General features: G+C 39.4%; 1 protein-coding gene across 2 annotated transcripts in view; it reads left to right on the top strand.

The window, feature by feature from the left end:
- arid1ab (AT rich interactive domain 1Ab (SWI-like)) overlaps positions 1-3341 on the top strand; it is an 88290-nt gene extending 84949 nt beyond the window's left edge. For both annotated transcript variants that reach the window (XM_049476172.1, XM_007253022.4), the window contains exon 20: positions 17-3341. In XM_049476172.1, coding sequence (XP_049332129.1) covers positions 17-1948 — 1932 coding nt within the window. In that variant the 3' untranslated portion in view covers positions 1949-3341. The remainder of the gene's footprint in view (positions 1-16) is intronic.
- The last annotated feature ends 12297 nt before the right edge of the window (positions 3342-15638 follow it).

Below are 15638 nucleotides of genomic sequence, written 5' to 3'. Positions count from 1 at the left end.
TTTTGCCCCATTCCAGCTTCCTGGTTTCCTTGAACTGATAGTGGAATACTTCCGTCGATGCCTTATTGAGATCTTTGGCATCTTAAAAGAATACGAGGTTGGAGATCCGGGGCAACGTACACTGATCGATCCAAATGCTGTAGACCCTGAGATGTCTGACGAAGAAGGCCCCGAGGTAGAACAGATGGAGGACAGCGACGATGAGGAAGAGGAGGATGCAGAGGAGGAAGAGAAGAAAAGCAGTGATCAGATGTCCCAGATCCAGGTGAAGCAGGAGAAGGATGATGGATCTCAACAGGGCCAGAAATCCAGTGAAAAATCTGAAGAAGAGATGGAAGGGCAGAGTTCATCGTCAAAGGAGCATAGGTCATCTACACCACAGAACAACAGTGCAACAGAGGAGAAACCCAAGCAAGCTAGCAAATTCGACAAGCTTCCCATTAAGGTAGTTCGGAAGAAAGATCCATTCGTCATCGGTCGCACAAGCAGGCTGGGACGGCGGCAGGCCTTCAACAGTGGTCTGATTCACTGGAGCGTCGGTGGAGGCGACACCACAGAGCACATCCAAACTCACTTCGAGAGCAAGATGGAGCTGCTAAAGCCTTCTAAACGGTTGGCTACGAATACAGAGTCCCGGAAAAAGGCCCCTCCTACAACAGAGCCTGTTTCTGAAGAGGCAGACAAGACTCAGGAAAGTGTACAGCAGCAAGAACAGGAGCGGCAGCCAGATTCTCAACCTCGACCTTCCTCAAATCAACCATCGGCAGAGGAAAGCACGGAAAACAAGGCATCAACATCATCGAGCTTAACGGCCACTGCGGACGACATACCATTGACTCGGCCAAGCTCAGCGAGTGAAGAAGTGTCGCAAGAGAGCGCAGAAGGTGACAAAGAAAAGAACAGATTACTATCTGGCATCAGTCCAGCACAACAGAACAGCAGTGTGAAGATTCTGGAGGATGAGCCGCACAGCAAAGACGAAACCCCGCTGTGCACGTTGTCGGACTGGCAGCATGCACTTGCCCGACGCTGCGTCTGCATCTCCAACATCGTGCGCAGCCTGTCCTTCATCCCTGGCAATGACCATGAAATGTCCAAGCATGCGGGCCTGCTGTTGGTTCTGGGTCGTCTGGTGCTGCTGCATCACCGGCACCCTGAGCGCAAGCAGGCTCCGGTCACGTACGAGAAAGAGGAAGAGGAGGATGAAGGAGTGAGCTGTGAACGAGACGAGTGGTGGTGGGACTGTCTGGAGGCTCTTCGCGAAAACTGCCTGGTTACACTAGCGAACATCTCGGGCCAACTGGACCTTTCCATTTACCCCGAGAGCATCTGTTTGCCCCTGCTGGACGGTCTTCTCCACTGGGCTGTCTGTCCTTCAGCTGAAGCCCTTGACCCTTTCCCCTCACTGGGGCTTAATGGAGCACTGTCCCCCCAGAGACTAGTTCTTGAGACCCTCAGCAAGCTCAGCATCCAGGACAACAACGTTGACCTCATTTTGGCCACGCCGCCCTTCAGCCGCCTGGAGAAACTCTTCGGCTCGCTGGTGCGTTTGGTCGGCGAGAGGAAGGTGCCCGTATGCCGAGAAATGGCCGTGGTGCTGCTGGCCAACCTGGCTCAGGGGGACAGCACGGCCGCTCGGGCTATTGCCGTGCAGAAGGGCAGCGTGGGAAACCTCCTAGGCTTTCTGGAGGACAGTCTAGCGGCCACGCAGTTCCAGCAAAGCCAGGGCTCGCTGTTGCACATGCAAGGGGCACACTTTGAGCCCACCAGTGTGGACATGATGCGGCGCGCTGCTCGCGCCCTGCACGCCCTCGCCAAGGTGGAAGAGAACCACTCTGAGTTCACGTTGTACGAGTCACGGCTACTAGACGTCTCCGTATCCCCCCTCATGAACTCACTGGTGTCCCACGTGATCTGTGACGTACTGTTTTTGATCGGCCAGTCATGACGGCTGTGGAGTGGGATTTTGTCCTCCTCCTCCTCCCCCCCTTCCCTATTTTTTCACATCTTTGTGTGAGCGGGGAAAATGTAACGGGCGAAAAATGACTGACTATTTTTTTTTTCTCCTTTTTCTTTTTAATTTATGCAAAATCACCTCAGATTCCACTGTCTGTCCTTTCTACCTTTGCTTCTCTCTTGAGGAAGGATTTCACAAAGTCGTAGTGAATTTAACACATATGGTTAAGAGAAAAACTAACACGGATGAGCGGCTTGAGACCCTAGCCTACGAGAGTGCGCTGCCCTTTGGGGACATTTTTTTTTTAATGAAATAAAGTAGATTTAAAAGGAAAAAAAAAGAAAGAAAAAATTTAAACTAAATAAAACTGTAACCAAAGTTGCTGTCACGTTTACAGTGAGTTTGGGGAATAAAAGTGCCCATGTCTTTCCCCTCGGGCTGGCTGGGCTGGCGGACACAGAGACCACTGTTATCTAGTTTGTATTTTGGAGGCAGTTTCAGACTCTTGTGTGTGGTATGAGTTGCTGTAACTTGGATGACATATACACTCAGCCCTAAAGGAACCAGGTCGTCGGCTGTGAACAGACATTTGTAAATGGGAGGCCTGTGCAGTAGATTGTAGGACTTTTTTTGTACTGTACACCTTAAAAAGACAACTGTAAACATACTGTAATAATACTGTTTCACACTGAGAACGCTGGCTTGGCAGCAAAAACTGTAGTTTTTAAAAATGATTTTAGTTCATGTTGAGAGAGGAAAAGAAGGCTTTCCCCCCAAAGTATCGTGAACCTACAACACCCCGACCTCTTCTTTGTCCCTCGATTGTATGACTTGACCCTTAAAGAAAAATCACCTCTTAGGACTGGTCTTGAGCTCCAGGTGCAGTCCAGGCTGCAGTGTAAATAATGTTGTACATTACACTCTTTTGCTCTCTTCCTCCTTCTCTCTCACGTTTTGGCGCTCTTCACCATTTTTAATCTTTGACGAATTAAAGGTTACACTCAAGATCCCTTCATTGCGCATTGCCATGTGTTTATTTAACCCATTCTCCTTCTCATTCATCAGGGGCACAGGACTCCTCCCCCCTCACTGTGACCCCTAACAGATCGGTTCGGGTGTAGAGAAATATATCGAATAAAACGTCTATGGCTCCAAGCGAGCTTCACACATTCAACCAAACATAGGCAATCCTTAAGGAAGTCATCCCTACCCTCCTCCCCCCAGTGATATGAATTCTGCATATTTGTATTTCAGACGATGTAGCTAAAAACTTGATGTAAATTCCTTTTTTTTTCCTTTTTTGGCTTAATGAATATCATTTATTCAGTATGAAATCTTTATACTATATGTTCCACGTGTTAAGAATAAATGTACATTAAATCTTCGTAAGACGTTTGTGATGGTTTTATTTATAAGCGCGGTACAGATGATACCTGTAATTGAAATTTGTAGATTGTAATAACCTGTGATAAATCTCATGGATTAATATGTAAATCTGAGCACTTTAGACATTAAATTAAGACTACATGTGAGAGTGGTAAGCTAGCAACTGCAGAGGTTTTGGGTTCAAATCCCAGTTTTGAAATGGTACCCCTGGTTAACCCCATGCTACCCGAGGTATATTGTAAAGGCAGGAATATTTTCACTGTTAGTCAAGGATAATCCACACAACAGATCTGCACAACTGAGCTCCAGATTTCATTATCACTCATGTCTTGTGTGTGCAGAACACTGGTATTTACACTAGTACTGACATTCTCTGAAAAATGTCAACATGAAGGACACCCTGCTGTCAGAAACCGAGGATCCACGACAGGAGAGAGTCAACAATACATATTTCAGCTAATCAATTGCAATATCTGATGTTCTGAAGATCTGATCCAACAAACCAAAGACCCGCTTGTGTTGGTGAATACCACTGGGGAATCGGGTTAAAAATGTGGGTACATATTGCTTTTTTTTTGTTTTGTTTTTTTAAAGAAACTTTATTGATTAATTCCAAATTTACAAGTACACACAACAAGATTACACATACATTAACATTATTACATGCCCAAGATTGTTACCTCTGTGGTTGGAGACCCGAAGCCTTTCTTTCGTCTTCTGAGTTCAGAAATAATAATATAAAAAAAAAACTGTTTAAAAACACATCCACTTGATGCATATAAATGATCAATTTTCATGTGACATCTTGAGTTTCATAATTTGTTTCACAATGCAAAAAATCAACCAAACAATATATTTTTCCGATTCTGAGAGTGTACCTTCAAAAATACTAAATATAGCTGTTTTTGGATTAATTTGACATGTAAGGTTTATGGTTTTTAATTTCTCCCAAACTTCCCAAACAGAAAATGTTCCAGCATTTCATTATAATCACAAGTTGGCATAGGGCACGTTGATGTTTTGACAAAGCAACTCCACTTAACTACAGTTGTGGTCAAAAGTTTACATACACTTGTAAAAAAACATAATGTTATGGCTGTCTTGAGTTTTCAATAAGTTCTACAACTCTTATTTTTCTGTGATAGAGTGATCGGAACACATACATGTTTGTCACAAAAAACAGTCATAAAATTTGGTTCTTTCATAAATTTATTATGGGTCTGCTGAAAATGTCACCAAATCTGCTGGGTCAAAAATATACATACAGCAACAAAATTTGTCAATTTTGGTGATGTAGCGAGTTGTGTCAATCAAATTAGCTTCATGTCATGGTCTCTTCACTTCTTGTAAGTGATTCTGATTGACTACAGCTGTTGACTTCTCATGAGCCCATTTAAATAGGGCTCATTTGACCCAGTGATTAGACTCAGCTACAAAAGCTACAATGGGAAAGTCAAAGGAACTCAGTGTGGATCTGAAAAAGCGAATTATTGACTTGAACAAGTCAGGGAAGTCACTTGGAGCCATTTCAAAGCAGCTACAGGTCCCAAGAGCAACTGTGCAGACAATTATACGCAAGTATAAAGTGCATGGAACAGTTGTGTCACTGCCACGATCAGGAAGAAAACGCAAGCTATCACATGCTGCCGAGAGGAGATTGGTCAGGATGGTCAAGAGTCAACCAAGAATCACCAAGAAGCAGGTCTGCAAGGATTTGGAAGCTGATGGAACACAGGTGTCAGTCTCCACAGTCAAGCGTGTTTTACATCGCCATGGACTGAGAGGCTGCCGTGCAAGAAAGAAGCCCTTGCTCCAGAAAAGGCACCTTAAGACTCGGCTGAAGTTTGCTGCTGATCACATGGACAAAGATAAAACCTTCTGGAGGAAAGTTCTCTGGTCAGACGAAACAAAAATTGAGCTGTTTGGCCACAACACCCAGCAATATGTTTGGAGGAGAAAAGGTGAGGCCTTTAATCCCAGGAACACCATGCCTACTGTCAAGCATGGTGGTGGTAGTATTATGCTCTGGGGATGTTTTGCTGCCAGTGGAACTGGTTCTTTGCAGAAAGTAAATGGGATAATGAAGAAGGAGGATTACCTCCAAATTCTGCAGGAAAACTTAAAACCATCAGCCCGAAGGTAGGGTCTTGGGCGCAGTTGGGTGTTCCAACAAGACAATGACCCAAAACACACATCAAAAGTGGTAAAGGAATGGCTAAACCAGGCTAGAATTAAGGTTTTAGAATGGCCTTCCCAAAGTCCTGACTTAAACCCCATTGAGAACATGTGGACAGTGCTAAAGAAACGGGTTCATGCAAGAAAACCATCACATTTAGCTGAACTGCACCAATTCTGTCAAGAAGAGTGGTCAAACATTCGACCTGAAGCTTGCCAGGAGCTTGTGGATGGCTACCAAAAGCGCCTAGTTGCCGTGAAAATGGCCAAGGGACATGTAACCAAATACTAATGTTGCTGTATGTATATTTTTGACCCAGCAGATTTGGTGACATTTTCAGCAGACCCATAATAAATTTATGAAAGAACCAAATTTTATGACTGTTTTTTGTGACAAACATGTATGTGTTCCGATCACTCTATCACAGAAAAATAAGAGTTGTAGAACTTATTGAAAACTCAAGACAGTGTATGTAAACTTTTGACCACAACTGTAAGTGATATTGTAATTGTTCAGTAATTGTTCAGATAAAATGTTATCTCTATAATTAATTATTACACCATATAAAACATCTTTACATCTTGTTTTTATTTGTGTAGAAAAATGTTATGTTTAAAGATGTTTAAAGTCTGAATATATAATTTGATAACATGAAATTTTTTTTTTTTTTTTTGCTTCCAGCCATATTCAGCCATCATTATATAAAGCCATGATGTAATAATGGCGTCATTATGGATAGACATGATCAAGACTAGACTAATGAAATGATAAATGAAAATGTTTTAGATTTGAAAATAAACATTGTTGCCCTGGATTTAGCCTCCTTTAGAAGGCAGTCTAGACTGGAACACACTTTATGATCTAGTTTTATAACTAAAGTTATGCATTGACTTCATGATTATTAAAAAGAGGAGAGGGGTGGGATATAGAGGCTGGGAGAATACATTATGTTTGTAGTTTAGCTTTTGAACAGCACAGCATGTGTTTGCATTTAGGTTGGTTTAGCTGGTCTATTAGTGCAACCAGTTTGACTTAGCTGGTCTCATAGATAGATCATTATGGTCTATTCCTTCTTAGACAGAACTTTTTACCACCACTATACTAATATACAGATTTGATGATGTTTCAGTGTGCATTAGCATTAGCTCCAGTTTAGCAATATCAGAGGAAGCATGGAAAGGACAATTATCTCTGGATAATCTCTTCCGGGTTTGTTAAACTGCTAAAGAGTGCTCCTGAGTGTGTCCAAAATAATTGGCTCAAAAGGAGCCTTACTCCCTGATTAGTATTGCACTAATGATCATTTTTTTACCTTTTAATCGGCTAGGCCCACTTTCAAAAGTTTGCTTCTGCTGAAATTGTTAGAATTTTCGGTCAGTTCATATTAATTTGGTGGCTGTTGTATCATATTTAAAGTAAATACAGCATAAAGTAGCTATTGCTGTGGACACTAATCGTAAAGTAGCTAGCTATGAAAACCCAACAGTTCAGCAGACTGCCGTTTTTCAGGTCTAGGTTCAGCAACAGTATGTGCTGAACCTCCGGTAAGCTGACTAACTGAATATACTGAATATAGACCAGGTTATTCCATCAATGGATTTTTTTTCTTCCCTGATGACATGAGCATATCAGAATCTTTGGAATGTGCTGGAGAAGACTTTGTGCAGTGGTCAGACTCTACCATCATCAGTGTAAAATCTTGTCGAAAAATTAATGCAACACTAGATTGAAATAAATCTTGCGACATTGCAGAAGCTTTTGAAACAATTCCACAGTGAATGTCTGCTGCAATCAAAGCTAAATATTAGTGTGTGAGCTTTTTTTTTTTGGCCAGGCAGTGTATATCCACCTCCTTTTAAAGAGGAGGAGCTGCATCTGTGGTTAAAGGAGTTAAAAAAAATATCCAAACGTCTGCTTTTTACTATGCTGTGGAGGGAATTTTTGTCATGGTTACTATTGGTTTATACACGATCCATGTCCTCTGCACACATCATTCTCCAGCAAAAACATCAGACGTATGTAGTCTATATGAAGATATAAGCTTTTTTAAAAATATATTTGCATAGTAATTAAATGCATTAAATTCAATGGTTATAGTAGTCATCTAAAAAAAATAGAATATTATTGAAAAGTTACTTTGTTTCAGTAATTCAGTTAAAAATGTAAAACTCATATATTATATAGATGAATTACACAGAGTGATCTATTTTAAGCGTTTAATAAATTTAATGTTGAAACCCAAAAATCAGTGTCTCAGAATATTATAATATTATATAGGTCCAACTGATACTTTGGGCAGTGTGCCAAGTGTAAAAGTTGTCAGCAGAGGGAAGCATAAAGTGCTGTAAGGTTTTGTGGGAAAACACTGCACTGACTTTAGACTTGATAAAACCGAGTGGATCAACACCAGCAGATGACATGACTCTTCAAACCATCACTGATCATCAGTAAATTTAGCGTTTAATTTGTAAAACAAGGGATCAGAGTCTGCAGGAAGAGTGGAGAAACACACAGTCTAAACTGCTTGGGGTCTAGTGTGAAGTTTCCACCAATCAGTGATGGTTTGGAGAGACATGTCATCTGTCATCAGTCAAAACAGATTTGTGATCATAAATGTTTTAATTTACGTTTAACTAAAGATTCCAGGTACAGATTTCGGAGCACACGAATTAAACATCTTTATCCAACAGCGCCATCTCACGACCTATCGCGGTAATGCATTAACTCAGAACACAGAGCATTTTCAGTGGAAGTTACATTACAGTACAACATACACTTCCTAAAAAGGTAAAAAAAAAAAAAAACAGGATTTTAAACTGAACATCTTAAACAGCAGAGGTGTATCTGTGTTAAAATATAGATGTGACAGACGAGCAGTAAAAAAAAGCACATGGATAAATTTATGATTGTTTACATTTTTATTTATGATTGCACTGAATTGAACCAAAATTGACTGCCAACATCTCTGAGTGCACATGTTCGTTGCGCTGGGAAATTAAGGGGCTTCTTCTTATTATTATTTTTATACCAGTGCCGGTTTATGGCAATATGGAGACCCAATTCCTCGCTCCCTTGAAATAATAAGAAAATCACTGATAGAGCCACTAGAAGAGCCCGCGAGATAGTCCTTAATGTATGGGGTTGAATGGAGCTAAAGAGCTTAAAACTCAAATTTAAAAATACTTCTCCAGGATATTTCTATAGTGTTCGGAAATTTAGTGCTATGTATATATAATGTATATTTTCATTTTCCCACAACAAATATATATATATATTTTGCAACAGGCATGTTCTCATTTCTGCTACTAAACGCTTAACGGTTGGTGAGCTGATGCTGAAATTAAAGCAAGAGCACTGAGGTTAAATACTTTTTAGCTTTAAAAATACGTCTTCAGTATTGAAACATCTGACATTGTTCTGTCTTAAGAGAACCAGTACATTTTTAGGTATAAAAATGATCAAACATATAAATTATGATTTTGATCAATCTGTCCTTGACATTTGATATCACTGTATGTGTGCTGAAATGAAAAAAAAATGTCTGTGGGTTTTAAAGCCTGGTTTCAGAAGTGTTTACATGTGTAAACTCTAGTGCTGTAAATAAGATTTGTAAGATCCAGGTAACATTAGGAGGGTGTATGCAGCGCAAATAGCATTTCACCTTGTTGCAGTCAGGTCATGTAACTAGCTAGGTTATACCGTATTTTTTCGAGTAAAAGGTGCACTTATAAAGTGGACTATCAACAAATGTGTATTTTCTGGTCTTTTTTTTTTTGGTTTATCAACTAGCAGTTTGTCCCATGTAGCTTGTTATAACACATACTTGCCTCTGAGCAGCGAAATAGCTAACGGTGCATAAGAACCTATTCATTTTGGACTGACTCAGGAGCGCCCTCTGGTGACCAGACCAATTCAAATGATATGCTGTTTATGTAAACTCGCCTCGATAAACAGTTTTTTGAATGGTTTTAATAGAAAAGAAAGATTGTATTAAGTTTTAATTATAGAATATTTGTTTATTATTCTTAGTATCAGCGATTTTAAAGGAGTGTTTTGGTCCACAGGAGAAGTTGAGACCTAGTGGAGGTCAGTAATTTTACTAAGACTACCTTGCTCTAACTCGTTTTCTGCCCGCGAGAACGTTCTGTCGAGTTGTGCTATTCATAGATATGTGCTATCTAGCCGTACTGCGCATGCATAGAGATTTTCCTCAGGTTTATTTTACTCTTTTATCATATTATTTTTATTGGCTTTTGCGTTACAAAAGTGTAAATGTGATTTAGAACAAATAGGAGAAATATCCTGCCTTTACTTTATCTTAAAACATATTTTCTGATAATGTGTTTGTAACCTACCTGCCTGTTTATCTATAAATATACACCATGGTAGCACGTTTTGACCAGGCAGCTCAATTCGACACAACACCAATCCTGTCTAAAGCCTCCAGTCTGTACAGCAGCACCACTCTCCTCTGTGAGAGGGAGTAAAGCAGGGCACAGAGGGGGAGCGAGAGAGGGGTTGCCTAGCAACAGCCACAGAGTAGCAGAGCTCGCCTATTGGTCGAGCGTGAAGCGAGGCGTGATGGAGGATCTAAATCAGTCTGTCCAGATTCAGAGGGAAGAACCTGTCAGAGCTTTGGCAGCCCGTTCTTCTAGGTCACATCTGTCAGGTTTATCGCAGATGACAGCACAGACGTTCACACTCTTCGAGTTTCTGTGCCTCCTGTTCTATTATCTTCCCAAATGGAGAGCAAAGGCAGTGCATACATGTAGAACTGTGTCTTCTTGGGTTCCTCAAGAAAGTCTAAAAGAAATGGACTGCAGAGAAAACTTACAAAAAAACACAACAACCATTCAGCAAAAGTATCCAAACACACTTTCTAATAGGTGAATGTAGCTATTTAAAGATGTAGGCATTCAACTGTATAAAATGGCAGTTTGTTTCTCTGATTACATGCCCAGGTCAAGCCTGTGAGAGTTGCCCAACTGGGAACCAGAAGTTTTTTTCCACAAGTTTAATTTGGCTCCAACTACTAGAAGAATGTCAGAGATGGGACCAGAAAGGGTTAAACATGGGCACCTTTTGGATTGTACAATGTAGAATTAAAAGCTTTTGTTTGAGTACATTTAGTCAAGTGTTAAAGCTGTTTTCAAGCCCTGGAGAATGGTCCAGGGGGGCAGGTTGTGCACAGGTTCAATTGTAGTCTAGTCATAATGTAAATGTTAATTAAATTTAGATTTACACATTTAATCTAAATCAAAATGGGTTGCACACAAACTAGTACCATATTTTTGCACTATAAGGCACACCGGAGTATAAGGCGCTTTATCCAACACTGGTCAGGAACAGGGGTGTCGCGATGTTTTCCTTCTAATTCAGCAGGACTTGTAGTTTAAAGCTAAGTTAAGCAAACAATGCAATTCTTTTAAAGTCAAACGAGCACTGGATGTTAATCTACGCAGATTTCTCTTCTGTTTATTTTGGTGAGTAAAGCGCTTCTGTTTATTTACAGTAAGCTTAGATTTCCAGATTTCTCCCCTTGTATCTTATTTTAACACGGTGGTTAGCAGCAGACTACAGCTCTTTCACCTCTGAACGGTGAAAGAGCTAGTGATTAGCATAGTTAGCGGGTAATGCTAATACTGCTCCAGCAGTGCTAGCCGGGGTTGGCAGCAGACTACAGGCCAATCATACTCAATGCTAAACAGCAAAAACAGCACTTAGAGTGGTTAGCGGCTAATGCTAATACTGCTCCAGCAGTGCTAGCTGGGGTTAGCTGCAGGCTAGAGGCAAATTATATTCAATGCTGAACCAGTGTTTTGGACTTTGAGTCGCTACAGCATCCATAAACATATATCTGTCTCTCAACATCAGAATAAAGCTCTGATTCTGGTCTTTAACGGTAAGCCCACCTGAGTCCCACTTGTTCAAACCCACTCAGAACCCATGGCCACAGTAAGCATGTTGGCTGGGTTAATCTCTATAGTAATATATTGCCAGTAGAATAAAACACCATGGTCACCATAAATAAATACCAAACATCTTAGGCAGAAGTATACTGTATGTAAAGTGACAATTTATGCTAAGGTTACAACAGAAAGTCTGAGCTTGAGAAGACACTACGTACTTGGCAGCAAGGATATGTCCCAAAAAAAAAAAAAAAAAAAAAAAAAAAACCACACTTTGGAACTTTATATTTTATACTACACCAGTGAAAGCACTACTAATCTTGGTGAACCATTTTTACACCAGCACTTGAGTATAAGGGTTCGCAAATGTCACAGTTTGGTTTACACAGTTGTTGGCAAATGTAAAAAATAATAATAATAATGTTTGCTCTGAATTTACTGAATTTAACCAGTTTGCTTAGTAGTTAATACTGCTTGTATTGTGTTAAACAGCAAACAGTTAATGCTAGCAGGTTCAGTTTGTTTCCAGTAACACTTCCATTCCACCCTGATTTCAAAAGCTGAAATAAGATGCTTAACCTAGAATATCTAAGAAATATTTTATTTATTTTAACTGTTAGTTGTTTTGGGGCCATAGTTTATTTTCCGCACTATAAGGTGCACCGGATTATATGGTGCACTATCAATAAATGTCTATGTTCTGGTCTATTTTCATACACAAGGCAACCTGGATTATAAGGTGCATTATGTGACAAACAGGGGGTGTCACCATGTTTTCCTTAGAATTGGCGAGACCTGTAAAGCTAGGCTAAGTAAACAAAACTGTCATTCTTAAAGAAACATTTTCTGACAAACGAGCGCTGGATGTTAATCTACACAAATTTCTCTACTGAAAACTATTTGGGTGAGTAAAGAGCTTGGGTGAGTAAAGAGCTTCCTAAGCTTATATTAAAGTAAGCCAGGGTGATATTAGCTTGCGGTTCGACCCACGTAGCTTGTTTTAACAAGCCACCAGCTACCACGTAGCTGGTAATTGCGCACATTAAATGTGCAGGCTGAAACTCCTTTATAACCCTGGACTTCAGCAGAGTGGATTTACTGCCCCTTACAACCTGACTGGAAAAACACAGAACCAGATTACAAGGCACACTGACAATTTTTGGGATTTTACGTGTGCCTTGTACTGCAAATTGTTGAACTGGAAGAAGACTCTCTCTCTACATGCACCAGCTAATGAGTGGGGAGGAGAAAGAGCGGAGGGGGGGCAACATAACAACAGTTACAACAGCAATACTTCTTAACTACTACTATTTCTTAGTAATGTCTTTTAGAACAGTTCAGCCAATAGATTGGCTACAAGGATAACTAATACATGACAATCATTAAATTATTCTGTTTAATGTGAAAGTAACATAAAAACTGTCACGTAATTTTTGGTTTGGTTTGCTTGGCTTTTAGTGCCTTTTCTATTGTTCATATTGATATAGATTTAGATTATCTAAAATTAAGAAATAAATTGTGATATAGAATAGGTCTACATAGTTCTATAGAAAGTGACTGTTACAAGACCAGAACACGTTTTGAGGGAAGAGCACAGATAGAGCAATTGACGCTTTAAAAACTGGGTCATTCTGTTCTCAAAGCAACATTTTCTCCTCTCCTGAAAAATGTAATTTCATGGCAGTTTTTCAGTGAATACTTTCCAATTTGCTACAGCAGGTTTATGAAAGATGCATTTGTTCTCTGAGACATGCAAAAACTGTAAAGTTGCATTGCTTTCTCTGAAAAATGTGGAACAGGCTTGTAGTTGGCCTTGGCAGGGAGGAGATCTGCTCTCACACAAAACTGCCAAACAGTACTGTTAAGAGAAAAGAGGAAAAATACTCCCCGAGCTCCACCCACTGGTCTGAACTGGTATGGAAAAACTATTTTCATTAGAACAAGAACATGATAAATAAAAAAAACTATGTGTTAGTAAGCTTAAAAATATAAAAAAAATAGAAATATAGAATTAACTAATTAAATACCTGAAAAAAATATTTATTATCATTTAGGATGAAGATTTAGACCAATAAAGCTCCACACATTGGAGAAAATCACTAGAGAGTTACAGAGTGAGATCAGATGGGAAATGAGAAAAAAGCAAATTCATTTAAAGCTTTCTTTCGTTGTTGGAAGGAATTCTCAATTTTCAACCTGTATGCATAATGTACTGGTTAAGATGGTTTTAAAGTCGTTCAGTGTGATTTAGTAAGAAATGCTCAATTCAAGAGAAAGATTCCCATTGCCCTACTGAATCTATATACTCATCATCAATAAATAAAAAAATAAATAAAAAATAGCTGCACCCAGAAGTAAGTGTCGGATTGCAGTGCTATTCAGAAAGAAGATACCATGAACAATAAATTATTAACAATGTAAATAAAGTATTTGTAACAATATAATAATATTGCCGATATCACACACAGTGCGAGTTGTAGAGGTTCCTAATGGAACATGTGTAATATAACATGCCAGATGTCTCAGCATGAAGTTATAGAGTTATAATCTATCCCATGCATCTTGAATAATCAATCAGTTTCTGCACATTTTGCAGTAGGGGTGGAGTGATGTCCAGTAACATCCTACACATTTTGAATCAGGTATAGATCTTGCATTGCATCTGGCCATGGCATAGGATCCATTTCCTCAAAGCAAACTCTTGATACAGCAGCAGAATATGAACAAGAGTTGTCTTGTTGGAATTGTGCTCCAGATTATGTGTTTAGAAAGCACAGGGCCACTGGTTGCAGAACCTCATTGAGCCCAAGTTTCATTCCTGTTGGTTAATTCCTTTTGTGTGAAACCATTTTTTTTAAGATGACTGTAGGAAATGTGGCTCAACTGGCTTAATAACTGTAGCTATACAACAGGGTTCTTTAGTTCTCTTACTGCACATGCAGTTTCCAGCACTATTTGGTAAATTCCCACTGCAACTTCCCACTGTTTCCCACCTGTCAAACCTAGCAATTAAAATACAAATGTAATCAGATGCATTTCAGGAGACTTTCAGGACTAGATTAATGTTATATACAATTACTTTTTTCCATTTTTTTATATTTCTGATCAAAATAGGGAATGTCTGGGAACATCTGTTTGAGAACCACTGATTTAGTGTGCTTCTCATGAAAACAGTCCTGTTTGACATCTGTTACTTAGTACAGAACTCACAATGTTTCTGTCATTAACTGCTGGGGTTTTCCCTTCATCTACCTGGTTGACATCTGTTACTAAGTTGTTACACCAGTGACGTCCTTCTTCTTCATGAAATTCCATACGGTTGTACTGGCTACGAATAATATTTGAAAGATGGCTCTGACTGATTTTTCATCTTATCTCAGCTTCACAGTTGCTTGTTTTTCACCCATGGGCAGCTTTCTGAATTTAATGCTGGTTACTCCTGTAACTATAAATGCACAGTCTGCACAGGCAAAACTCATATCGGAAATTGAGTGTAGACATTCAGCACTACTTACTGTTTGAATAATCAATGTAACAAGACACACCTGGGCCATAAAACACATCTGACAGTCACACATTCCAATACTTTTGCTCATAAAACAAATAAGTGGGTTCAGACAGAAGGTGCTATCTTCTGACCTGTGTATCAGATCCAGATGTCAATACCTGGAAATAAAAGCTGATTTTAATCTCAAATTTCAAATGTTTTTTTCAGTCTACAGCAAAAATAAAGAGATTGACCTCACTGTTCCAAAACCTATAGAGGGGACTGTAGCAACTGCCTGGTAGCAGAATCCACTTTAACTGCGTAGAAAGTGATCCCCTTTCTATATATATATATATATATATATATATATATAATTTGATTGCACTTAAGCTATTACTTGATTATTATTTACTATTATTTATTTTTGCTACTACTGCTTCCACTAATAATAATTGTATTAATAATACAAATCCTAATAATAACATATACTACATAAATGTATATTGATACTTAAGTTACATACTTTTTCTGTATTTACTGATCTTCACTGATCTATGAATTACCATTCGCCCTGGTTGTTCAATTAAATATTCTCACCATCTACAAAAAAACTAACTAAATAAATAAAACTTGTATTAAAAGCGCGTCACCATAGCTGTGTTCATAAACCGCCTCACAAGACTCAGTAGTTATCAGTGAGAATCTAGCAGCAGTATGATCTCA

The sequence above is a fragment of the Astyanax mexicanus genome, chromosome 3 (assembly GCF_023375975.1).
Source record: "Astyanax mexicanus isolate ESR-SI-001 chromosome 3, AstMex3_surface, whole genome shotgun sequence".
NCBI lineage: Eukaryota > Metazoa > Chordata > Actinopteri > Characiformes > Acestrorhamphidae > Astyanax > Astyanax mexicanus.
This window is presented reverse-complemented; position numbering and strand designations above follow the sequence as displayed.